At 39.3% G+C, this 25,622-nt stretch overlaps 1 protein-coding gene across 3 annotated transcripts in view; it reads left to right on the forward strand.

Moving 5' to 3' along the window:
- The window catches only part of CENPF (centromere protein F), a 60,051-nt gene extending 35,038 nt beyond the window's left edge, over positions 1-25,013 (forward strand). For all 3 annotated transcript variants that reach the window (XM_057728869.1, XM_057728870.1, XM_057728871.1), the window contains 9 exons: positions 1,603-4,994; positions 6,258-8,999; positions 10,245-10,397; positions 13,243-13,419; positions 13,766-13,927; positions 15,963-16,125; positions 17,320-17,796; positions 19,345-19,523; positions 23,807-25,013. In XM_057728869.1, the coding sequence (XP_057584852.1) occupies positions 1,603-4,994; positions 6,258-8,999; positions 10,245-10,397; positions 13,243-13,419; positions 13,766-13,927; positions 15,963-16,125; positions 17,320-17,796; positions 19,345-19,523; positions 23,807-24,010 (7,649 nt within the window). In that variant the 3' untranslated portion in view covers positions 24,011-25,013. The remainder of the gene's footprint in view (positions 1-1,602; positions 4,995-6,257; positions 9,000-10,244; positions 10,398-13,242; positions 13,420-13,765; positions 13,928-15,962; positions 16,126-17,319; positions 17,797-19,344; positions 19,524-23,806) is intronic.
- Positions 25,014-25,622: the final 609 nt, after the last annotated feature.

Consider the following 25,622-nt stretch of genomic DNA (forward strand, 5'->3'; position numbering starts at 1 on the left):
TTCCCAGCCCTTAGTGACCATTGTTTTTGGATGGCTCACTTGACTGAATGATTTTGTCTTTACTTTCTGTATAGCCACAGAATGATGCTGTGTACACCAGATGAATGTATTGTTCGTTTCCCATTTATGTGTATGTGCCATGTGTCTTTACTTATATTTATTTTCTCCCCTGGGGTATTTGCATGTCTTGGATTTCTTTTAACCTGACCTGTGGAATGTGTGTCGCACTTCTCTGTGACTTTCCTTTTTTAAATTCCAATCTCCCCAAGACAGCTTTCAATTTTTCCATGGCAGCAGGTAGACATGTCAATCTTCAGCTTTTTTTGAAAGAAAACTGTAGGAAAAAAGGGTTAGGGCATTTTTCAGTGTTGGTCACTGGTGTCATTGTCTGAGGTCCTCACACGCGAAGTAGATTGGTCACCCCTATGGTGCTGTCTCCACCAGCCATCCACTCTCTCAATAGGTAGACTGAGATCAGTGGGCTAAAAATAGGAATTGATTTCCAGTTAGTGTAACATCTGAGTTTATAATACACACTACCTTTTTCATCTGCTATTGAGAGTCTCAACTTTTATTCTTCCTCAACATACTTGGGAAGCCTTCCCATCATTATTGAATGAGAGCAGTGTGGTTATTCTCAACTAGGAGGGGCCAGTGGGCAGAGGGGAGTGTTTAGGCAGAGAACAGGTGGTAATGGAGTTTGTGACATCTTCCTGATGATTCTCATCTTCACAGGCACCACCCTCACTGTGAGGGGCTGGGATGTGGGGGATATTGCTCCTCAGTGATACTCACATGTAGGCCTCGAGAGTTGCTGATATATAGCACCACATACTCTTAAAAATAAAATATATATATATATTTTGTAACTGAAGTATAGTTGATTTACAGTGTTGTGTTAGTTTCAGGTGTATAGCACAATGATTGAGTTATATAATTTTTATATTATATATTCAGTTATATTTTTATATATATTTATATTTTTATATTATATATTAAGTTATATATATTTTTATATATATTCTTTTTCAGATTCTTTTCCCTTATAGATTATTACAAAATATTGACTATAATTCCCTGTGGCATCATATACTCTAGTACTTATGCCTGATCCTATGGGTTTTTTGGCTAAAATGGAGAAGAAGTTATTTACTTTTCTGAGAAATCAGGAACACTCCATAGTGATGTGAGATATTTTCATTTTAGTGGTGCTCTTGTCACACTTTTCTCTCCTTGAATAAGTATTTCCAAAGGGCAAAAATATGCATATGCATAAACTAATACAAGAAAAGAAAATAAATGAAAGTTTCAAGTGCTTAGGAAAATAATCTCTTGGTATTTTATAAAATAACACTTTATTAAGCTGCTTAGAAAGAAGATAAATTATTGCCATCCTGAAAAGAACCATTATCTCATTATCTTTATATAAGCTTAGTATCAGGTGATCTACGTTCAAGGAGGTATGCAGACAATAATGCCAGTTTTTATAGGATTTGAGAAGCTGTTAGTTTGTTTGGATTTTTTTTCTTTTAGAGTTTAGAATTCTTGTAGAATAAATATTTATTTAAACCATAACAACTTAAAAAAATTTTTTTTTAATAGCCAAGAATACCTCTCAGGAAACCATGTTAAGAGATCTTCAAGAAAAAATAAATCAGCAAGAGAATTCCTTGACTTTAGAGAAACTGAAGCTTGCCTTGGCTGATCTAGAAAAGCAGCGAGATTGTTCTCAAGACCTTTTGAAGAAAAGGGAACATCACATTGAACAACTGAATGAAAAGTTAAGCAAAACAGAGAGAGAGTCCGAAGCTTTATTGAGTGCTTTGGAATTAAAGAAGAAGGAATATGAAGAACTGAAAGAAGAGAAAACTCTGTTTTCTCGCTGGAAAAGTGAAAATGAACAACTTTTAAATCAGATGGAATCAGAAAAGGAAAGCTTGCAGAGTCAAATCAATCACTTGGAAACCTGTCTTAAGACACAACAAATAAAAAGTCATGAATACAATGAGAGGGTAAGAACACTGGAGATGGAAAGAGAAAATCTAAATGTTGAGATCAGGAACCTTCACAATGTGATAGACAGCAAGGCTGCGGAGGCAGAGACACAGAAGAAAGCTTATGGGGAACTACAACAGAAAGCTGAATTCTCAGATCAGAAACATGAGAAGGAAATAGAAAATATGTGTTTGAAAATTTCTCAGCTTACCGGGCAAGTTGAAGATCTAGAACATAAGCTTCAGTTACTGTCAAGTGAAATCATGGACAAAGACCAGCGTTACCAAGACTTGCATGCTGAATCTGAGAGCCTCAAGGATCTGCTAAAATCCAGAGATTCCTCTGTGGTGACAAACGAGGCTCATCAGAGAAGTCTTCTGGCATTTGAACAGCAGTCCGCAATGAATAATTCCTTTGCAAATATAACTGGAGAACAAGAAAGCGTGCCTTCAGAAAGAAGCGAATGCCATTTAGAAACAGACCAAAGTCCAAACTGTTCATCCGTGTTACAAAACAGAGTCGTTTCTCTTGAATTCTCATTAGAGTCTCAGAAGCAGATGAACTCAGATCTGCAAAAGCAGTGTGAGGAATTGGTACAAATCAAAGGAGAAATTGAAGAAAATCTCATGAAAGCAGAACAGATGCATCAAAGTTTTGTGGCTGAAACAAGTCAACGCATTAGTAAGTTACAAGAAGACACTTCTATTCATCAGAATGTTGTTGCTGAAAGTTTAGTTGCCTTAGAGAGCAAGGAAAGAGAGTTACAACTTTTGAATGAAAAATTAGAAACTGGGCAGGCAGAGATTCAGGAATTGAAAAAGAGCAACCATTTACTTCAGGAATCTCTAAAGGAGCTACAGCTTTTGTCTGAAACTCTGAGCCTGGAGAAAAAGGAAATGAGTTCCATCATTTCTCTAAATAAAAAGAACATTGAAGAGCTGACCCAGGAGAATGGGACTCTCAAGGAAGTTAATACAGCCTTAACCCAAGAGAAGGTGAGCTTGCGCCAAAAAAATGAGAGTTTTTCAAACTGTATAGATGAAAGAGACAAAAGCATTTCAGAGTTATCTAATCAATACAAACAAGAAAGACTTACTTTACTACAAAGATGTGAAGAAATGGGAAATGCATTTCAGGATCTTAGTGAAGAATATAAAGCAGCACAGGTAAAGAACTCTGAATTAGAATGCCTGCTGAATGAACGCGTCAGTGTTTGTGAAGATAGAAAAAACGAGTTGGGACAGCTAAAGGAAACATTTGCAAGGGAACACCAAGCATTTGTATCACAATTAGCATTAGCTGAAGAGAGAAACCAGAGTTTAATACTAGAGCTGGAGACAGTGCAGCAAACCCTGAGATCTGAGATTGCAGACATCCAAAACAATTCCAAAAGGGAAGCTGATGGTTTAAAGCAAGAAATCATGACTTTAAAGGAAGAACAAAGTAAGATGCAACAGGAAGTTAATACCTTATTACAAGAGAATGAGCACCTGATAGAATTAACGAAGATGAAACATGAGCATCAAAGTCTAGAAGTGGAACCAGTTCAAGACTCTGTGAAAGAAGGAGAGAGGGAGATAAATACATGTCAGCTTCTGATGGATCTTGAAGTTAAAGACGCTTCTGTAGACAGTTATAATGCACAACTGGCACAAGTAGAAACTAAAGTGAGAAACATGGAATTAAAACTTGAGGACAGTGAGAAGGAGGAGTGCCTACAGCACGAATTACAAATTAGAGGAGAATTAGAAACTGGAGATTTGCAACAAGACACTCAGTCACAAGATATTAGTGGCCTTGGAGACTTTGAAATAGATCCAGAGCAAAAATATACTTCGGTGCTTCACGAGTTGTCAACAAGTCAGCAGGACAATGTCCACCTGCAGTGCTCTCTACAGACAGCAATGAACAAGCTGAACGAGTTAGAGAAAATGTGTGAAGCACTGCAGGTGGAAAAGCTTGAACTCCTATCTGAGCTGAACGACTCAAGATCAGAATGTATCACAGCAACTGATAAAATGGCAGAAGAGGTAGGGAAACTAGTAAATGAAGTTAAAATATTAAGCAATGAAAATGGACTTCTCCAAGGTGAGTTCGTGAAAGAAATGCCCGAAAGTGAATCTGGTGAACAAAATGAACAGACGTCTGTGTCCTTAAGTCCTTTGGATGACAGTAATTTCTATGAGCACTTGACAGTGTCAAACAAAGAAGTTCAAATGCACTTTGCTGAATTACAGGAGAAATTCTCATCTTTACAGAGTGAACACAAAATTTTACATGATCAGCACTGTCAGATGAGTTCTAAGATGTCAGAGCTGCAGTCCTATGTTAACACACTAAAGGCTGAAAATTCAGCCTTGTCCATCAGTCTGAGAAACTCTCAGGGTGACTTGGTAAAGGAGGTGATGCCAGGACCTGGGGAGGAGCGTTTACTCTCCTTGCCATCCTCTTGTGTGATTGACAGCCCTGGTAATGCAATTTTGGGAGAATCCTCTTTTTACAAAGATCTCTTAGAGCAGACAGGAGAGACATCCCTTTTGAATAATTTAGAAGGGAATGTTTCAGCAAACCAGTCCAATGTAGAGGAAGTCTCTTGCAGTAGTCTGGAGGATGAGAATCTGACTGAGAAAGAAATCCCCTCTGCCTCGATGAGGAGCATTGAAGAACTTGAGATGCTCTGTCAGATATACCTACAGTCCCTCAAGAAGCTAGAAGAGAAGTTTGAAAGTCAAGGGATTACGAAAAATAAGGAAATCAAAGAGCTCGAACAGTTACTGAGTTCTTCAAGGGAAGAGCTTGACTGTCTCAGGAAGCAGTATTTGTCAGAAAATGAACAGTGGCGGCAGAAGCTGACAAGTGTGACAGTGGAGATGGAGTCCAAGTTGGCGGCAGAAAAGAAACACACGGAACACCTTACACTTGAGCTCGAAGTAGCGCGACTCCAGCTTCAGGGTCTGGACTTAAGCTCCCGGTCTCTGCTTGGCACTGACATAGAAGATGTAAGTACGTGGGATTGACATGCTATTTCTCTAATTGCGTGCCACGCAATCAGTGTTTGTGTAATTGAAATCAACGTTAAATCTAAATTAAAATATTTTTAGGGTTCAAGGACATAAGGACAAAATATATTGACGTTTTGAAAAAATAAACCAGAACTGTAGGAAAGTAAGTCAGCATTACGTGGGGGGTAAATTTCTATCATGATTATTTTTAAATACTGTTATACTGGACCTTACTAAAGATGTTTTTAAGTCTCCTGAAGAAAATTACATTACAGAGTCAGAACATCTTCTTCAGGACGTCTATGTGTTTTCACTCTTTGTGAGTTAATAAAGCACATTAAACACCAAATTGGAACTTAGGAATGGTAAGGTGATATGAATTTCAACCTCTCTTGCCCTTTTCAGACTGTTTTTAATGTTACAGAGTTATAGTCATAAAACTAAATATTGGAGTTTGTGTATTTCTGAGTACTTTTCTAACAATTTGCTTGGATACAAGTCTATGACTGGATATCAGTCTTCTAAAGAGACATTTCTTACTTTATAGAATATGAAATTGTTTCGTTACTTATACCTTTGTCTTTTCTAGTCTACCAGCTAAACTAATAATGGCGTATAGTCAACATCTCACTTAATTCCCTCCTACCTCTGTAAGGTAGGAAGGGCAGGTGGAGAGGTGACAGCAGTTGTAGTCAAAGTAGCAGATCCCCATTTTACAGATAAGAGAAGGTGAGGGTCAAGCATGTCATTTATCCAAGAATATAGGTAGTAAGTGCTGGATCTGTGATTAAGTCCTTGGGCTGGGAATTTGGTCATGAAACCTTTCTGCCTTCTCTTATTGAAGAATATCATAAATGCTGAATATGGAAGCTGACCATTTTATGTGGTACTTGTTAGCCTCTTATTTGATAATCCTGAAGAAAATTTCATATTTAGGCTACCTAGAATATTCCTAGCAAGAAAAAAAATTTGAAATGTAACTACATCACAATTTAGATGATCACACAACTGACCCTGAAGGGTTTGTCTTCATGATAAATACCTTGCCCACAGAGAACACTTACTGAATGTTTGTTTAATTGTATTGAATATTTGGATGGAGAGAGGTAAATTTGGTGGGAAGTATGCCATTTGAAGAGATGTGTTTGGCAGAGGGAAGTAGCCAGTTTCTCAGAACTAATAGTATAATTAAGCCTATTTATTCTATTTTGATTCTTCTTGAAAAATAAAATACATTCTCATTATATCTTACAAATACAGGCTATTCGGGGTGGAAGTGATAGCTATGACGTAAGAGAATCGGAAGAGTATACTTCAGAAACTAGAGAGAGGACACCAAAGCGTGAGATTCATCAGATTCATGAAAAAGATGTTCAGCAGGACCTCAGTGCAGAGATGGAGAAAATAGCTAAGACTAGTGCAATCAAACTTACAGGAGAATGGTCCAGAGAGCAGTCCCCAGAAACCAGTCATGAGACCCCAGTGGAAGGCACAACCCAGGGCTGTTCAGAAAGCATTTCTGAATTGTCACTTTCTGGTCCTGATGCTTTGGTACCTATGAATTTTCTGGAGAATCAGGTAACCATTCAGAATCTCCAGCTGCAGGTAAAAGAGACATCAAATGAGAATTTGAGATTACTTCATGGCATAGAGGAACGTGACCAAAAAGTTGAAAGCTTGCTAAATGAAATCAAAGAATTAGACTCAAAACTCAATTTACAGGAAGTACAACTGACTACCAAGATTGAAGCATGTATAGAATTGGAAAAAACAGTTGAGGAACTTAAGAAAGAAAAATCAGATTTAAATGAAAAATTGGAATCCTTTTCTTGTGATAACCAGGGAGTAGAAAGTTCGGGAGGCCTCACTTCTAACTTAGAAATGGGCACAGATAAATTGTCACATGAAGGTATTGAAGATGATGTAGCCAAGGTGACCAAAAACTGGAGAGAGAGATGTCTCCATGTGGAAAATGAGCTGCAGAGGATCCAAGCTGAGAAAGATAGCATGGAGCTTCATGCCCTCTCTGTGGAAGCCAGCTTAGAGATAATTCAAACGGAGAAGCTGTGTTTAGAAAAAGACAGTGAAAATAAGCAGACAGTTATAACCTGTCTTGAGGAAGAACTCTCAGTGGTCACAAGTGAGAGAGACCAGCTTCGTGGAGAAGTAGATACTTTGTCAAAAGAAAACCAAGAGCTGGATCAGATGTCTGAAAAGATGAAGGAGAAAATACGAGAGCTTGAATCTTATCAAAGTGAATGTCTACACTTCCAAGAGCAGCTGCAGAGTTTGGAAAAGGACTCACGGGCACTGTCTTCGGTAAGAAGTGAGCTGGAAAACCAAATCGGACAACTGAATAAAGAGAAAGAATCACTCGTAAGGGATTCTGAGAGCCTGCAGACCAAACTGAGTGAATCACAGCATGAAAAGCTGACTGTTGCCAAGACCTTGGAGGCTGCACTGTTGGAGAAAGGCGAGGTGGCGGTGAGGCTGAGCTCAACGCAAGAGGAAGTGCACCAGCTGAGAAAAGGGATTGAGAAACTCAGGGTCCGCATCGAGGCTGATGAAAAGAAGAAGCTCCACGTCTCAGAGAAACTGAAAGAAAGTGAGCGTAGAAATGACGCGCTTCAGGATAAAGTTGAGACCCTTGAAAGGGAATTGCAGATGGCAGAAGAAAACCAAGAACTGGTGATTCTTGATGCTGAGAACTCCAAAGCAGAGGTGGAGACCCTAAAAACACAAATAGAATCGATGACTAAAAGCCTGAGAACTTTAGAATTAGACCTTGTCACGATACAGTCTGAAAAAGAAAATCTCATGAAACAACTACAAGAAAAACAAGGTCAGGTGTCTGAATTAGACACGTTACTCTCTTCATTGAAAAATCTATTAGACGAAAAGGAGCGGGAGAAAATACAGATGAAAGAAGAATCTAAAGCTGTGGTAGAGATGCTGCAAACAGAGTTGAAAGAGCTAAGTGAGGAAGTAGCAGCCTCATGTGATGACCAGGGGACCTGGAAGATCGAAGAACAGAGTCTGGACTCCCCAGTGCAGGAAGTACATCAGCTGAGAAATAACATTGGAAAGCTGAAAGTCCACCTAGACACTGATAAAAAGAAGCAGCTCCATATCTTAGAAAAACTGAAGGAAAGTGAGCATCAGGCAGATTTGCTTAAGGATAGAGTTGAGAACCTCGAAAGAGAACTAGAGGTATCAGGGAAAAATCAAGAGCACATGATTCTTGAGGCTGAAAAGTCCAAAGCAGAGGTAGAGACCCTGAAAGCAAAAATAGAGGAGATGGCCCAAAATCTGAGCGGTTTGGAATTAGATCTTGTCAATATAAGGTCAGAAAAAGAAGATCTGACAAAAGAATTACAAAAAAAGCAGGGTCAAGTGTCTGAATTAGAAACATTAAATTCTTCATTTGAAAATCTATTGCAAGAAAAAGAGCAAGAGAAAATACAGATGAAAGAAGAATCTAAAGCTGCCGTGGAGATGCTGCAAATGCAATTAGAAGAGCTAAACGAGAAAGTGGCAGCATTGGGTAATGACCAAGAGACCTGGAAGGTCCAAGAACAGAGTCTGAGTAGTCAGGTAGATTCCCTTGAGCGTGAGAAGGCTCAATTGCTACAGGGCCTTGATGAGGCCAAAAGTAATTACATGATATTACAGTCTTCTGTGAATGGCCTCATTCAAGAAGTAAAAGATGGCAAGCAGAAACTAGAGAAAAAGGATGAAGAAATCAGTATGCTAAAAAATCATACTCAAGACCGAGAGCTGCTCGTCTCTAAACTGTCCCAGATGGAAGGAGAACAGCAACTTTGGGAGGAGCAAAGAACAAAACTGGAAAATCTGATGGTGGAATTGGAGCAGAAGATCCAGGTGCTACAATCCCAAAACGACACTTTGCAGGATGCCTTAGAAGCTCTGCAGAATTCTTCCAAGGATCTGGAGAAAGAGCTTGAATTGACAAAAATGGAAAAAATGTCCTTTGTTGAAAAAGTAAGTGGCTTTATCTCTTTACATTTGAATATGTTGTCATGAGGGAGGGCAACCACTGTGTGAATTCTGTTTCCTTCTGGACAATATTTGCAGTATTGGACCAAACTTTGTAAAGGCTCTAAATTTGGGGGTCTTGAACTGTGGGGACACTGAGTTGGATCCAGCAGTGGTGACTGCTCTGGCACACACTTTCTGGCACGTGTGTGGATTGGCCCAGGTTTCATCATGGCACCTGGACAGGGGAGAAGCTTTGGGTTGTGCATGGTTCTTTTCTCACAGTACATCAGAAGAGTAGCCCTCTTACCTATACCCAGTTGGGAACCACTGCTCTAGAGAGTATAATAGATATTAGTTAGAATCAGTAGGGATCCCCTTTGCTGCTGCCCGGCCTTTTTTGCTTTTAGGAGAAAGAACTGATACTGATATCATTGTGGCCAACAGAACCCTGTTGGGGCCAACATGACTCCCAGGGCATGTCCTGGGGACTTCGTGCTTTCAGTGTCCTCTTTTGTACTGTCTCTTTGGGCAGTTTAGCTGATGATTAAAGGGAAGATCTCCCATCAAGAAGCTCAGTTATTAAAGAAAAATTAAGATTTTGCCCTATACTTACTGACCTAGGAAAGTGATTCCTTCAAATTAAGTTTTTACTGGACAAATATTAAAAGAAGAGAGTCCAGAAAATACAATCAATCATACCTCTGTATTTTCCAAGAATTTCAAGTTTTTGTATAGCCTGCAAGAGATGGCAGTTATGATAGAGACAGTTAAACAAACTATACTAGGCTGTTTCAATCTGGTATAGAGGTGAATGTAAACAATACTGATGTAACTGGTTTCAACAAATCATAGTCATGTTTCTTGCATTTTAGCATGGCATGGAGAATTAGTAAGAGATCCAAGAGCTGATATCAATAGATTAAGTCGCTGCCTCGTACAGTATTCTCTGATGTTTAAGTTTAATTCAAATCATTACCTCTATGAAGGATTTTAAAACTTGGTAATATTATCTTTCTTTGCTAGTCCTTTCCTCATTGCTGTCTTTTATTAAATCTTGCAGAGAAGAAAAGGTAAGCATACCAGTAGGTTTTGAGAGTATTAGTTGAGTGGATTAGTACAGGGAGGATTAGCCAGGTTTTATTTTATTATTGAAGGCTAAAGTGAATGTCAAGAATATGCTATAGCAGAGTGATTAATTTGATCAAACAGACAACTATAAGCAGATCCTAACGAAAGATGAAATTTCAGGTAAACACAATGACTGTGAAGGAAACAGAGCTGCAGAAGGAAATGCATGCGATGGTACAGAAAACGACAGAGTTGAAAGAAGAATTTAGTGGGGAGAAAAACAGGCTCACTGAAGAATTAAATTTAGTGTCAGAAGAAATGAAGAGCAGCAAAGTAAGTTTCTCTGTGACAGATTCATTATACTCTGATAATCCTTGTGCACTCCCTCCTTGTTTGTTTTTGTAAGACCTTCTGTAATGTACCAAACTTTTTTTAGCTTTTGAAAAGAATAACCGAAGCTTAGGTCCTGATCAGACCTGCAGTAATCTTCACCATCCAGCATTGTCATGAACCCAGAAGGAGTCAGGAGAGGCCCCTGAACACATGAAAATACCTGTCATTGTGCCCAAATATTTTTCTCTTAGAAGATAACCCTTGTAACTACATTAACTCCTACCAGAAATGGATTTCATGTGGCTTTGAATAGGCTGTTTTCCTAACCCGCCACAGATTACAAGCCAGAATGTTGCTAGAGACAGATGCACTGCTCTTGCGAAGAACTAATAAAGGAACAGAAAGAAAGTCACAGTGAAATGTAAAGTTGGAGCAGTCTTGGGGTGCTATTTTAGGGCGGGTTGTGGCAGAACTATAGCATTTAGGCTGCCACTCCCAGTGCTGGTCCCCTAATAGACATTGCTGATTCATGTGCTTTCTCCTGAATCTCTTAGCACCGAGTCTTAGGTAGCAGCTACCATGCATGCAAATGGTAAACATTCCTATATCCATATAGTCCTCATGTAACTTCATCCCTAAGTGGTTCTTAGAGAAGGACAGCAAAATATAATTGTGATTATGACCCAGAATAAACACAAAAAGTTGAAATGCTATTGGTAATAGCCTGTATAAGGAGTTCGGGAGGTTTGTGCTTTTCTTTAAATATGGTATTCAATCTAATGAAAATGGAAAAGTTTTGGCATTTAATCCCAGCAATTGGCTCATGGAATTTTCTGGCAATGCTGTGTGGGAGGAGTTCCTCTGAATGATATTTCAGTCCTGCATCTGCTGAAATCTCCTTTGGTACTGAGCAGCTTGGAAGTATCCTAAGTATATTGTTATCTGTCTTTCATTTATAGGAGCTACTGAAAAAGAAAAGCTAGGTGTTCAGCCTCAAGGCCATACATATGAATATGTTAGTCTGCAGTAGCCTCATTCATTCTGAAAACACTGCTAAAGTCAAAGGTTAGAATGGCGAACCATAGCTATTCTGTGGTTCCTGCACTCATAGAGCTTACCATCTCAACACACAATAAATCATTAAATAGGAAATGTATAACATAATCATAAACTGTTAAGTGCTATAAAGGAAACAAGAGTCTTCACTGCAGAATATTTGAGAATTTAGATGGGGTGGTCAGAGAATGTCCCTGCAAGACAAGGAGTCAGCCATGCGAAGAACAGGGCAGAGGAAGGAGCCTTCTAAGTCTAGAGAGCAGTGTGATAAAATCTCTGAAATTAGAAAGATCTTTGCACATTTTAGAAATTGAGAGGAAGCATTGTGGTAGGAGTCAGACGGAAAATAATATGAAAGAAGGTTGGAGCAGTAGGAAGGCATAGTAAAGAACTAGAGTAGAATCTAGAGTGACACCAAATATATGAGGCTGGAGACTGAAGGGAATGTTTAGGGTGGATACATGAATTTGGCTAGTTCAGAATATAGGTAGTGTTTAAAAACTATGGGAATGGTAGAAAATACAGATGGAGAAGAGAAGGTGGCTCAGGACCTAGCCCAGATGCCCTCCAGCATGTAGGGTGAGATGCAGGAGGAAGAGCCTGTAAAGAAACTGAGAAGACAAGATGAGGCAAACCAGGGGAGTGTCATGTTCTAGAAGCCACGCGTGGAGGCTGTCTGAAGACCGAAGGAGTAGTCAGCCGCATCAGATTCTACTTAGAGGTCGAATGAGATGAGGGCCGAAGAGTGCTCCTCAAATTTGCAACATGGAGCTTGATGGTGCCGTGAAAAGCTATCTCAGGAGAAGCTGGGATGAAAGCAGGTTGGAGTGGGTTAAGGAGAGAATCGTTGATGAGGAAGTAGACACAGCACATATATAAACAGAGTGATAGAAATAGAAATAGAAATAGAAAGAGTGATTCGGGATCAGGTACAGAGAAGGCAGATTCCTCTAGGGCTGCAGTTTTGCTAGTCCTGCACAGTGAAGGGAGAGGGGCAGAAGAGTGGAGGGCATTTGGAAGGAAATTCTTAAAGTGGTAGGAGATGGAATCTAAGCTGTCCAAGCAAGAAAGTGTAAGTCTGGAGGGGCTTGAGTGTGAAGGTGGTGGTGGTGCTGTTGACGAGGTCAAGAAATTATTGCAATAGAAGTACTTAAATAAGTGAGCCTGGGAGTCTAGGAAGGTTAGGTCCAGAGTGTTTTAGTTGAAGCAGAGGTGTCAGAGATCTGTGTTCCCTGTGGATTTGACCTTGGGCTGGAGCAAAGGAAATTGCCACTGGAGATGACGTCGCCATTTAAAGTGAATACAGTCATTTCTCCGTATCCGCTGGGGATTGGTTCCAGGCCCTCCATGGATTCCAAAATCCACAGATGCTCAAAGTCCCTTGTATAAAATGGCATAGTGTTTGCATGTAACCTACACGCATCCTCCTGTATACTTTGTCATCTCAACATTACTTAAAATACCTAATACTATGTAAATAGTTGTAAATACAATGTAAATGCTGTGTAAACAGTTGCCGAGACCCAGCAAATTCAAGTTTGGCTTTTTGGAAATTTCTGTAAACTTTTTTTGGAGTATTTTTGTTCCATAGTTGGTTGAATCCATGGACGTGGAATCCATGAATACAGAGTATTAACTGTACGTTGCTAAGGATTGTAGCACTAATTCTATATAGATTATCTTGCCTGTAAACTATTTCTTCGCCTCAGTTCTCAGTATTTCCTAAATATATATCTCTCTCTGCATATTTTTAATTATATTCCCATGATTTTATTATTTTTCTCATTAGGGTCAACTGAAGGAGCTCATGCTAGAAAACAGTGAATTGAAGACGACTTTGGATTGTGTACATAAAGACCAGATGGAAAAGCAAGGGAAAATGAGAGAAGAAATAGCTGAATATCAGCTACGGCTTCAGGAAGCTGAAAAGAAACACCAGGCTTTGCTTCTGGATACAAACAAACAGGTGAAAATGTGTGGTTGGTGACTGGGGGAGCTGGAGAGTGTGTGTTGCCCATGGTGATGAGGCATTTTTTGCAAGAAGGTCAGTGTTCTGCATTATTATTATGCTGTACAGTCCTGTGAATGGTCCCATCCTATTAAGCTCCCTATCTTTTCCTCAGGTACTTGCACATGTCTTATTTTATGACTTGATTTTTTAAAAAATACATTTCCATCTTGGACTAGAATAGTAAGAGAGTTGCAAAGACCATTTGAAATGGTCCTTGGAACAGCAGTTTTCTTTTTTGTTTGTTTTCCTTACAATGTTTTTACTTGAGCCTCCTGGCTGAAGTAACATTTTTCTGCCCTAGTATGAAATGGAAATCCAGACATATCAAGAGAAATTGACTTCTAAGGAAGAATGTCTCAGCTTACAGAAGGTGGAGATAGACCTCTTAAAATCCAGTAAAGAAGAGCTCAATAATTCTTTGAAGGCAACCACTAAGACTTTAGAAGAACTGAAGAAAACCAAGGTATGTTTACTTATCGTTACTTCATAACTTAGAATGGTTTGTACATATAACAATGGTTTTAACGGTACGAAATTAAGTGCTTTCATTTGAATTTTCATGAAAAAAGTTTTTTGTAATCATAAATAATATATTATTCATCAGTTGTCTGCTGAGTTGTTTTTGAAAATTAGAGGATAGCCTGCAGTTCCATAGCTTGAATAAACTTTATCCATTGCTCAGTGACTCTTCTCGGTGTAGAGGATGTCAGAGACTTCTTGAGATGCATATGAAGACCAAGCCAATAACAGATCAGGGCAGGCCCCTCCAGATGTAGATAGTAATTGGTGGTGAAAGTCTTAAGTGACTGGTCTTCAGGTTCACTGCTGTCACCAAACCCACTCTCCCAGGGCTCAGATCAAGGTGGGCCAAGCACTTGCGCAGGCATACGTATGTGTATGTTCTCCACTTCCTCTCCATGCAAGGACCATAAAACTTTTTTATTTACAAAAAAAGGAGGTGAACTCTAATCTCAGTATTGTTAGACTGTAGCAGGTGCTACAGTAATTCTTCCTGCAGAGGGAGGCTATTTTGATACCTACAAATATTTTTCACATAATGAATACCATCCATAATGTAAAATATGAACCTAGAAAATAAATATCTTTCAGTATAGTTCAGAAAACTAGGTGTAGGTTTCTTATGTTTGTAGCTCTTATACAATTGTCAAGGTGAAGGAAATATACCAATAAAATACAAACTAAGTTCAAAATGATATTAATGATCATTAATGTTCTGTTGCTACAAAATGAGAGATGTTTGGTTTAATAATAAGAAAGAAGTAGCTTCAGGTCTACTTCTTAATTTACTTACTTTCTCCTTTTTTTTAATCTTTGATAATTGTAGTGTGGGGAATGTCTATTTATATATATGCCATGTACAAAATGGTACATGTTAAGTCTCCTTAAATCTCATATAATTTTAATGAAGAAGTTGATAAGCACTGTTGCAGTTGAACTAAATCTATCTCTAATCCAATTATGGTTGGAATCAGAAATAGAAAGTTCTGAAAGTGCAGATTGACTGAAACATTGCTAATAAATTATTTCAAGGTGGAATGTACAAGAATGAAATCTACTCGTGACATGAATGTGATGCTCAGGTTCTTCTTTTTTTTTTAATAGTTTGGTCTGCCTTTATAAGTTCATGCTCTCTTACCAGAAGCTCTTAGGGGTAGATTGTTTTATAATTCTGTGTTTCTTAGGTATTACATAATGCAGTACATATGCCATATATTATATAATGTCCCATCAGAGTCTGGGGTAATACTTCATAATCAAATTCATATTTCTATAGCAAAATGTATGAATATTTTTACAAGGTGGGATAAATAAAGATGCAAATTCCTTCATATCTATTCAGGTCAAGTTTTGCCTATAAATCATTTTCAGAGCTTTTTTTTTTTTTTTTTGATTTTGCAGTTGTGCTTAAGAACTGTGAACATGTACTACTGAGAAGTGCTTGATGAAATAATTCTGCCACCATTCTATTCACTTTTTGTTTGAGCTGCTACAAAATTTAAATTTGTATTGTGAACCATAATATCATTTGGCCTTAAATTTGTGTTGTGAGCCTTAGTATCACTTGCTGTGACTAAACAGATGCCATCTTAGGTACTGAAGTTATGCAACAGCACAGATCACAAAAGGGAACACAGTTCTCTCACCTAGAGTGTTTGGCCTACCAAGAACATGTCCGTGGACCCTCGGCCCCTTCCTCCCAGATGTGATTCCCATTGGATAAACACAGACATAGTGGGCTACTTAATAGGATGTTATCTTAAAAACTGTGACTTATGCTTGCTGATACTGAGAAAGGGAGTGACAAAACTGTAGTCTTTACTAGGGGGACTTAGGATACTGAGCAGAGAAGATGAATCGTTTTGAACATAATAGTTCTTAAATTCACAGTATATGATTCTTAATTATATCTTATTATTTTTCCATATGCTCATGAAAAGCAATTCAAGATTTTAAGTGGAATTACTTTTGTTTTGTAGATGGAAAATCTGAAATATGCAGATAAGTTGAAGAAGGAAAATGATCGTGCCCAGGGGAAAATAAAGTTGTTGATCAAATCCTGTAAACAGCTGGAAGAAGAAAAGGAGATGTTGCAGAAAGAGCTATCTCATCTTGAAGCTACACAAGAGAAACAGAAAGCAGGTGGGTGTTAACTGGGCACATCAATGAGCCCAAACTGTTTTCCAGTGGTGAAATCACACACGTGTGGTGTGTCTGCATAGAAAGTGTCATTAATGCCCTGTTCTATGACTACATGCTGATTTTCAGCAGTTAGCCATTTTCCAATTTCAGAATTTTGTGTTCAGCTTGGGGTCATTAATAGGCTTCAGAATGAAGCCTGCATTTTAAAAACAGAATTATTGATCTTCTGTTCTATAAAACATACAAAAAACTGACAGCCCTTTTTGCTAATGAGTCTTTCCAAGAAGAGTTTTTCATGTTGATGTCCATGACGTAGTTCTAAGGTCAAAGGAAGGTTGGCATCTGAGCTGGTATTGGTAATTTATAAACAGCTGATTCAGTTGTCCTTGGCCCATCCTTGTGGGTCAACTAAATGGAAGGATTGAGGGCTATATTTTTTGATGTGGAGGTAAAATAAAAAAGAAATGACAACTTTCCTTGTCACTTTTCTCCACATATGCCTCCAGAGTGGAATGATTTTTCTATGCAAGCATAATATGAGTGGCTCTTCTGGACCATACCATATGTAGCTTGGCAGGGGTAGGGGGTCAATAGTCTTCCCTGATGAGAAGAGTACTCAGAGTGGATTAGGGCTCCAGGGAATGTCTCTAAAGGAATCAGTGCCAACTGGGCAGCTGCAGGTTACTGAGACCTCTTTCCTTATAGTATCCCTCAAGTTCTTGTCCATCAGATCATCCAAATGGTTTTCAGAACTTCTTTGGACTTGTCTGGTCACCAGCCCCTTCCTGTCTCGCAAAGCCATTACAACGGTGACTTTATATTCTCTGTCAACTTTCACTGTCCATTCCTTTACAGTAGAAAGAGTGGACATGGGAAAATAGGGGATGTAATAAATTAATTCATTTGATGTCATATGATAACTACAAGAAGTTGATGGACTAGATGAAATACGAGTTTGAGATTTTTTGGGTTATGTTTAAGCTATCCCAATAAGTGACTCACTAGAAAATGTATATTGGCATGAGCCCTCCCAAACAAGAACTATAAGGACATATACAGATATATCTTCCCCTACTCCTCCAAAAAAAAAAAAAAAAAATCAAGAAGCAAGTCTAAAATTATCTGCTTAATGATGCGCAGTGTTAACCAGAGAAGTGCCAAGTTACAAATGATGTGTTGCTTTATTTTTGACAGGTACTGTTGTGGATGCTAATGTCGGTGAATTAATGAGTGAGATGAAAGAACTGAAAGAAACCCTTGAAGAAAAAACCAAGGAGGCAGACGAATACCTGGATAAATACTGTTCCCTGCTTATAAGCAATGAGAAGTTAGAGAAAGCCAAAGAGATGTTAGAAACACAAGTTGCCCGTCTGAGTTCACAACAATCTAAACCTAATCTTCGAAGTTCTCCTGTGCTGAATTCAGTTGTTCCAGGACCATCCCCAGTCCCTTCTGCTACTGAAAAGAGGTTATCATGCGGCCAAAATAAAGCTTCAGGCAAAAGGCAAAGGTCCAGTGGGATTCGGGAGGATGGGGGAGAAACCACACCTTCTATACCAGAGAAGTTTTCTAAAAAAAGCAGGAAAGTGGTCAAAAGTGGTATTCACCCTGCAGAGGATGCAGAAGATGCTGAGTTTGAGCCAGAGGGACTTCCAGAAGTTGTAAAGAAAGGTACACATAATTTAAAAAGTATTTGTGTTCTTTTGAAAGTTCTCATAAAAATTCACATACAAGAAGACAGAAGCATTTATTTTTTAGGTTATTGTGTAACAGTACTAATTGACCTTCAGAAGCAATAGTCCACTGTTAAATTAGTAAGGTATATACTGTACTTTCTTTTCTGTCATGAGAGAATGACTAAGATCTAATTACTCATGTCATAGTACAAAAAGTACTAGCAGATTTGAAAAGTGGCTGTCAAAACCTGTTTAGAATTTGATATTTCTGTGCTGAAAAATCCCCAAATCGAAGACACTCTTCAAGCTTTCCCATGTTTAGTCACGTGCGACCCAGGTAGTAGGTGAGCTAGAGGATGGTGGTCCCCTGGCTGGAGCCACTTACTACTTTTCTTTTTTAAACCCCAGTGGTCCTTCAAGTGTGGCCCAGAAACTGGGGCCAGTCTAGGAACATTTGTTACTGCTCCATGACCAAAACAATGTACAGAAATCATGAGAAAGGGGGTTTAACATTTTCATAGCCATTTGCTATTGTTGCAACATCCAAGCACATAATCAATTTTCTATTAGACTCATTCTTATTGTATTATACAAAAGTACCATTCCACAGCAGATGGGAAATTACTTCCCACCCCTCCTCTGCAAAATATCAAAACCCATTTTTTTGCTATAGATGTTTTGAGATGCACTGTTCTGAGTAACTCTGGCCCTTAGGAAATCTAACAACCAAAGAGTTAGCTATCTCTTTCTTGTTTCTGTTTTTTGTTTGTAGGTAAAGGGTTAAAAACAAAGCGAAAACACATGCTTCTGTAGTTATTGTGGTTACTTTAATGCTGTGTGTGTGACATGCTTTCTTTAAGTATCCTTGGGATTGCCTTTCTCCTCTTGGTCATCACAAGTTGTGTCAGTTCCCTCTGTGGAAGGAGATGATGAGTGCAGAGTGAAATCACCCTTAGCAAGGTCAAATCTCTCTTCCCACCTGGTGTGACTCCTTTAACAAAGTCAGATTTCTCCTCCCACCTGATGTGATTCCCTTAGCAAGGTCAAATCTCTCCTCCCACCTGGTTTTCCTACCTCAGAGTAGTCACCTCAAGAAGCTGCTACCATTTCACATTTTCTCCCTTTCAACAAGAGCAGGCCTTTTCTTTTATCTTTTTCCTTCCCATTTTACCCCCTTTTCCCCTCTCTAATCCAAATCTTACAGGAAGGCCTGCTGGTGTGTTCTTCAGATCTTAGAAAAATGCAAGTTAAGACATCCACAGAGAAGAAGCAGGAAGAATTTTTTTCTGTTTAATGTTGTTTTCCCCATCTTTTCCCCATGTGGTTTCTTATGTTTCTAATAAGAAAAAACCTGTTAGTGATTTATTCAATTTGATGATTCCCAGGGTAACTATGAATAGAGCGGGTCCATTGTCCACTGTGGCTAGGAGAAAGCACTTTTGGAGTCACCCTTATCCTTGTCCAGACTTTACCTATTGACTGTCACTCCCACTGTAGATAGAATTGGAGCCAGCATTATTGACACTCGGCTTTTTGCCCTTAGGGTTTGCTGACATCCCAACAGGAAAGACTAGCCCATACATCCTGCGGAGAACAACTATGGCAACAAGGACCAGCCCCCGCCTTGCCGCGCAGAAATTAGCATCATCCCCTCTATGTCTCGACAAAGAAAATCTTGCTGAAACCTCCAAACCAACAGCTGGTGGCAGCAGATCACAAAAGGTAAACACCGTGAACATGTATCTACCATCTGAAATCTAGGAAATGACAGCGTTATCTGGGCGAGGGTTTGACACTGCGCCTTCTGACTCAGGAGCTCTTCAAAGTCTGACCTTCTCCCTGTGGTATAAATAAGTCAGTAGCGAGGAGAATAGCAAGCAGATGCGAGGATAAACATCACATTATCCAGCCGCACAGTCTTGTCCTTGACCCAGCAGGCCGCTTATAAATAGTTTGATGGGATTGGCGTTGTTAGCTCAGAACTCAAACAGGTCTGTAAGAAAGTTTCGGGCAGGATCATCGAAGAATTTGGCACAGGCGCTGCCCATTGCGTGTTTCACATTCTTCCCTCTCACCCATCTGCCCCCCAGGTGCTGATTCTTTGTGTTTTATTACTCCTTTACTTTCTACAAAAAGCACATATTTCAGTAGGTGTCTAAAGAAAGTAGCTGTTTATGGATGTCTCTATTTTGATTGTTCAAGGAAGGGAGGGCTGGGATCTTAGGGACCTCTGTGCACCTTGCACACAGCCCAGTCAAGTTATTTAAAGCATGGAGAATATCTGTTCCACAGTTCTTTGTTCGATAAAAATAACCCATACCAGCATCTACCATTTATGTGTGCAAAGTGTAGCATTTTATGGAACTCAGGTTTTATCTTCTTTTATTGAACTCTCCTAGTAAGCGGTATTATAAAAGGATGAAGAAAGTAATGACATAAAGTTTGAACCTGCCCAGAGTTCACACCTACTCTCTCTCAGCTCCAGTCTTGCTCTTTCCCCATTGTTTCTCAAACTAGGGATTGCAGGAATCTTGTTGGAAGTTTCTGGAATAGCTAACAGATTTTTTTTTTTTAATGTTGTGATTTTACTTTGATTGCTTACTTGTCAGAGTTTAAGTATTCAATCTGATTACCTTGAACCAGCCAACAAAGCTTTGAAAGCGTAGTAGCCCCTATTTGCGTAATGTAATAATTCTTACGTGGGCAGGCATGCGCCTCTCTAGGGTTTTAGACACCAAATACAGAGACATTGGTGATTAGTTGCATCAAAGCAAGAATGTATATGCAAATGTTTGTTAAGTTGGTGTATAAGAGCTTTAAAGGTTAAGGAATTTATGCCTACTATTATGTTTGTTCATAATTTACATCATAATAAAAATTTTATTAACTCAGGAGTAAGGAAGACAGGTCTGAGATTTTCTTTCACTCATTAAAATGGGCCCATTCATGACTTGTATTAGAAATATTCTACTGTTTTGTGCAAATGTCCTCCCCTCCCCCATCAATTCCCCTATCGTCACCCCTCTACCCACCTTTCTTTCTTTTTTTTTTTAACTCACTCACATTTGGATTTAACTTTTAGATGCTGGTAGCAATAAAACACTGAAGAGTATACTGGAGCAGGTCCTGACTTCCCAAGGGACCACAAGAACAGCTTCTTTTCCACAAAGTAACTAGTGCCTTTAAAGAGTAAAGCTTCCAGGCTTGGCCAAAGCTATTAACCACAAGCTAATTCCTGAAATGAAGTATTTGGCTCTTTTAAAAGAGGAAATCATGACACATAGTACTCTGAACCTCCCGCTATTTTATGGTCGCTCACTTTACTGTCCTTACTTGCCTAAATATCTGCCTTCTGAGTTCCAGTATGACTTCTGTGATGTTCCTGGTTATGTTTACAGTTTACCTGTGTATTACCATGTCTAATACAGATATCTGTTGAATGAATGGAGCTTTAATGTCCTGAAGTGACTGTAATAATAGATGTTTAAAGGTGCGTTAGGAAATCACCTCATGAAATCACCACATGGGTCATGTTTCCCTTCTTTTATGAGGAATTGAAGGTAAGGCAGTTTGCATGTGGAGTTCAGACTTATCTAAGAGAGAGAGCTCTGCACGCTAGGGGGCCTGCTCTCCACGCTGCCGGCGCATCTGCTGAGGACAGAGCAGTAACCATGGTTTCCTGCTGACTTGTGTGTGTGCGCATTAGCTACAGGCTGCAGTAGGCACCAGCAGTTATGAGTTGCTAAGCAATTTTGTGCACTTGTGCACATGAATTGGGGGTGGTTCCTCTTGAAAGGAGGTTATGGGGACTTTATGATTAGATGCAAGCCTTCGAAACCTATTGATTTTTAATTTAATTCAGCATTTTCTGAGTCGCTTTATAAAATGCCTGCCTCATCTGCTGAGCATATTTCATCATTCAGTTTGAAAAAAGAGAGAGCAAGGTATTGTTTCCTAAAGCAGTTGCTTAGAAACTTGGGATTATGAGCCTTCGCCTGAAGTAGCTGGCTGAGTGTTGAGAGAATTCCTAGATCGTTTAACAGAACCTTTAGTGACATCTGACAAGTTCAAAGGGGAACGTGGGTAAAATGCAGACTAGGTGAGGATCGTTCTCTGTGATGTCTCTGGGGTGAATAAGCCCAAAACTCCCAGTTTGCTGGGTACAAGGGAGTAGTGATTCTGTGCAGATTTGATCTGAACCTACGGTTGGCAGTCAGCTACAGAGGACCGTCCACTAATTGTAGCGGGTGGCGGTGGGACCGTCACCACACTGTCAAGTCAGCAGTTTAGTGGGGTCTTAGCTATTTTTCCTGCTAATGAGCTTCATTTCCAATAAGCCATTTGCATACCTGCCCTCTCCCCACTGTGGCTGTAGACATAGTTTGTAAGACAGTTAGGGTATGGGTCCATTTAATAGCTTAAATATCTGGTAAGTCTGACCTCATCTAGTTACTGATAAGTCTGAGGCTAACTAGCCAACATGAGGATCAAATCCAGAGTTTAAACTCTGATCACCAACTACAGTTTCCTCAATTTAGAATCAAAGCAATTGAGTCTAGACAGGGATGCCAAAGGGTGGACTGCGGCCATTTAACGGGGTTTCAGAGGAGTTTTACTAGCTCAGATTCTCTTTCCCCAATGTGATCTCCCCACCTCTCTTTTAATGGTGAACCAAAAGGTTTAATTCTCATGCATCTGATGGGTTCAAGGGAAATGTCTGTCTTTTGTATCACTTTCTACTTTAAAAAAAAGAAAGAAAGAAAGAAAGAAAAGAGTGCCAGTAAAACTCTGTTTTTTCCCTTCAACTTTCCATGGACAGTAATTTTCCATTAAGTCCTGATCCTTCAAGGCTGCTCCTTTTAAGTGCCCTGCACATAATCTGAGGTAGAGGCAAGCTTTCCAGGGATCTGATCTGTTGGCCAGATTTACTGTGTTTTCTGTAATGAAAAGTATTTAGCTGCCTTTTAAAACCACATATTTCCTATGGAAAGAATATAAATGGGGAAATAATTTCCATTCTTTCTTCTTACTGCTTCAGAAGGAGGTCACCGGGAGTCAGTTGCACGGGAAGTGATCTGTCCCATAGCTGCTTCTCAGACTTGGTACACAACATGTATCACCCTTGTTAAGAGTCCTTCCTCTTTCTTTTAAAGATCTTCCTACCTGAATCATCTGCTCTTGCCTTTCACTTTGGTTAAGTGATATATCTCTATACTTCATCTGTCTTGCTCCATTCTCTTTCGTGACCCCATATCTTTTTTCAATACCATGGAAACCTCAAAAAATCTCGACCCTACCAGCTCCCCCACCCTCTCATCTATTCTTAAAAATCTCACATTTTTTGAGATCCCTCTTTCTCTTAAAAGGCAGGATATCAGAAAGGGAATTTACTTTTTTCTGAACTTTATTATTAGATACCTGCCCTTCTGCCATAAACCAAATATGGGAACCAAACAATAATGTAAGGAAAATGATTAAAATGCTGTTATATGAGGAAGAGGTTCTAGGTCTTTTAAATGTTGTAAATAAAGCTTCCACCCTATGAAGGTGGTATTACTCATTTGGAATATGTTTGTTTGAATGACAGCAGGGCTCATTTAAGGTAAATGGAAGCTGATTTAGGTTCTTACCTAGACAAATATTGAATATTTGCCAGGTAGTCAAGCATATTCTGGGCATTGTGGATGCAAAGGTAAAGAGGACGGTCTTTGCCCTCAAAGAGCTTACCTTCTGATCTGAGAATGTCACACTAGCCTTGGGAGCTAGTCTCCGGCCATCAGAGGTGTCGAGGAAAACTTGCAAGGTGGCTCGTCAGAGGTTCTGTCCGACCCTTTTCTCTAGCTCTCTGTTAGGTGGGGGCCTGTTTTCAGGGAAGAAAAACAGTAAAACTGTATTCAACTTCTAGAAGACTTTAACTTCAATTTTGGTGATCTAAGTACTTTATTTTTCATGTTGTAGAAATGTGAATGTGATTTAAACCTCTAACAATGATGCTTGTGTTGCAGGTCAAGGTTACTCAACAGAGCCCCGTGGATTCAGGCGCTGCCCTCCGAGAACCCACCACCAGATCTCCTTCTGTCAGTAACCTTCCTGAGAGAAGTTCAGCTGACAGCCCCAGGGAGGGCCTGAGGGCCAAGCGAGGCCGACTGGCCCCCAGCCCAGAAGCTGGCCCCGAGTCCAAGGGCAGTGAGAACTGTAGGGTCCAGTAGAAGAGCCCTTGTGTATCAGTGCCCCTGGAAGACGGCAGTAGTTGAATAGAAAGCAGTGTGTCTGTGGGGTTTTTCTTTATTCAGGGAGCACATTATCAGAGGGAAGAAAACAATTTCTTGTAAATCGAATTATTTTGGACTCTAGATCTCCCCTGTATAAGAATTAGAAAACTTTGGAAGCACTGATTACCTCTTCATTGACATTTCTCTTCTGTAATGTAAAATAGTCCTGTATAAAGCTTCGTAGTAATGTTAACACTTACATGGCAAGCACTCTATAACAACTCCTGTTTTTATGTAGCTTTTACACTAAAAAAATGCAAAATACATTTTTTACTTGCAAGGAACAGCTCCAGGGAAAATGTAAACTTGCTTTATGGTATTTCCTTTGTATAGTGTTAGGCATGAAATAATTTTAGATCAAGAATTTCTTTGAGTTGAATAAAACAAAGGAAAAGTATGTTATATGTTTTCAAGGAGAACATGCACACAAATACATATGTGGGTGTATTCCTCCTCTTCCAGTGTGTTTTCTAAATCCTGGCTTATATCACCTGTACATATTTGTGTGTGGAGTGGTGGGAGTTGTGTGTTGATTTCCAGTTACCCTGGTTGCAGGCTCCTCAAAGGTGTAGTAGATTGAGTTTTCTGTCGTTGTACTGTTTCTTTCCAAGAACAATTTGCTGCAGTGTTTCGGTATGCATTCTGATAAATGGTGGTCTTCTATTAAAGTATGGCCTCTTTTTCTATTAAAAAATGTACCTTTGTTTTCTGTAAAAATGATTCCTAAATATAAATGTATTATGAACATTGGTACCATTTCTTGCCAACTTTAACAGCCTCTTACAAAAGTAGAAATGTTTTAAATGATCCTACTATATTTAGTGAACATATTCAGTTATATTAAAAGACATAATTTGGAATGTGGGTCATGAAGATTATGTAGGCATATAATATGTCCAGCCAGGGCCTAGCACATTGTGTGTACCCATTAAATCTCATCTGCCAGGATACAAGTATGTGGTATTTTCCAGCTCATTTATGGATGACAGGGTTTTGAAAATATGCAGGCATTATGAGCCATATCAATTCCAAAAACTTTAGAACAAGTCCTTGTGTCCTTGAATCAGGGTAAAGAAGTTTTCCAGGACATGAGCTAGTAAAAGATAATTTGCTCTTGACTTTCAGTTCAGATTGATGTGTAAACCTTGACAAATACTATCATTTATATTTTAAAATTGTCCTTTGCCAGGTGGCCTCTCTTGTTGGATAATGCTTCAATAATATTAAGCTACTTAGTATTCATCTACTGAAAGTGATATCCTGACTTGCCTCCTGTTTCTTCAGTTGCTCGGGGTTGTGGTCTGGTGCAATATCCTTATCATAAATCATCCCAAGGCCGCCATGTGCTCAAGGGCATGGCCCGGAGTAGACATTGCTGGGATCAGGCCATCAGCTTTGTTGCCTGTCTCCAGTTACTGGAAGATTCCACTCAGTAGGTCTGGCTGGGTGGTTCCATAGGTCCTTGAAAGCATCTACATCTTTTCCTAGGTGGACTGTGGCTGCTGCTCCTTGTTACAGGAAATACTCAGCATGCCTTCCATTTTCATAA

This window comes from Hippopotamus amphibius, chromosome 3 (genome assembly GCF_030028045.1).
Source record: "Hippopotamus amphibius kiboko isolate mHipAmp2 chromosome 3, mHipAmp2.hap2, whole genome shotgun sequence".
Classification (NCBI taxonomy): Eukaryota; Metazoa; Chordata; class Mammalia; order Artiodactyla; family Hippopotamidae; genus Hippopotamus; species Hippopotamus amphibius.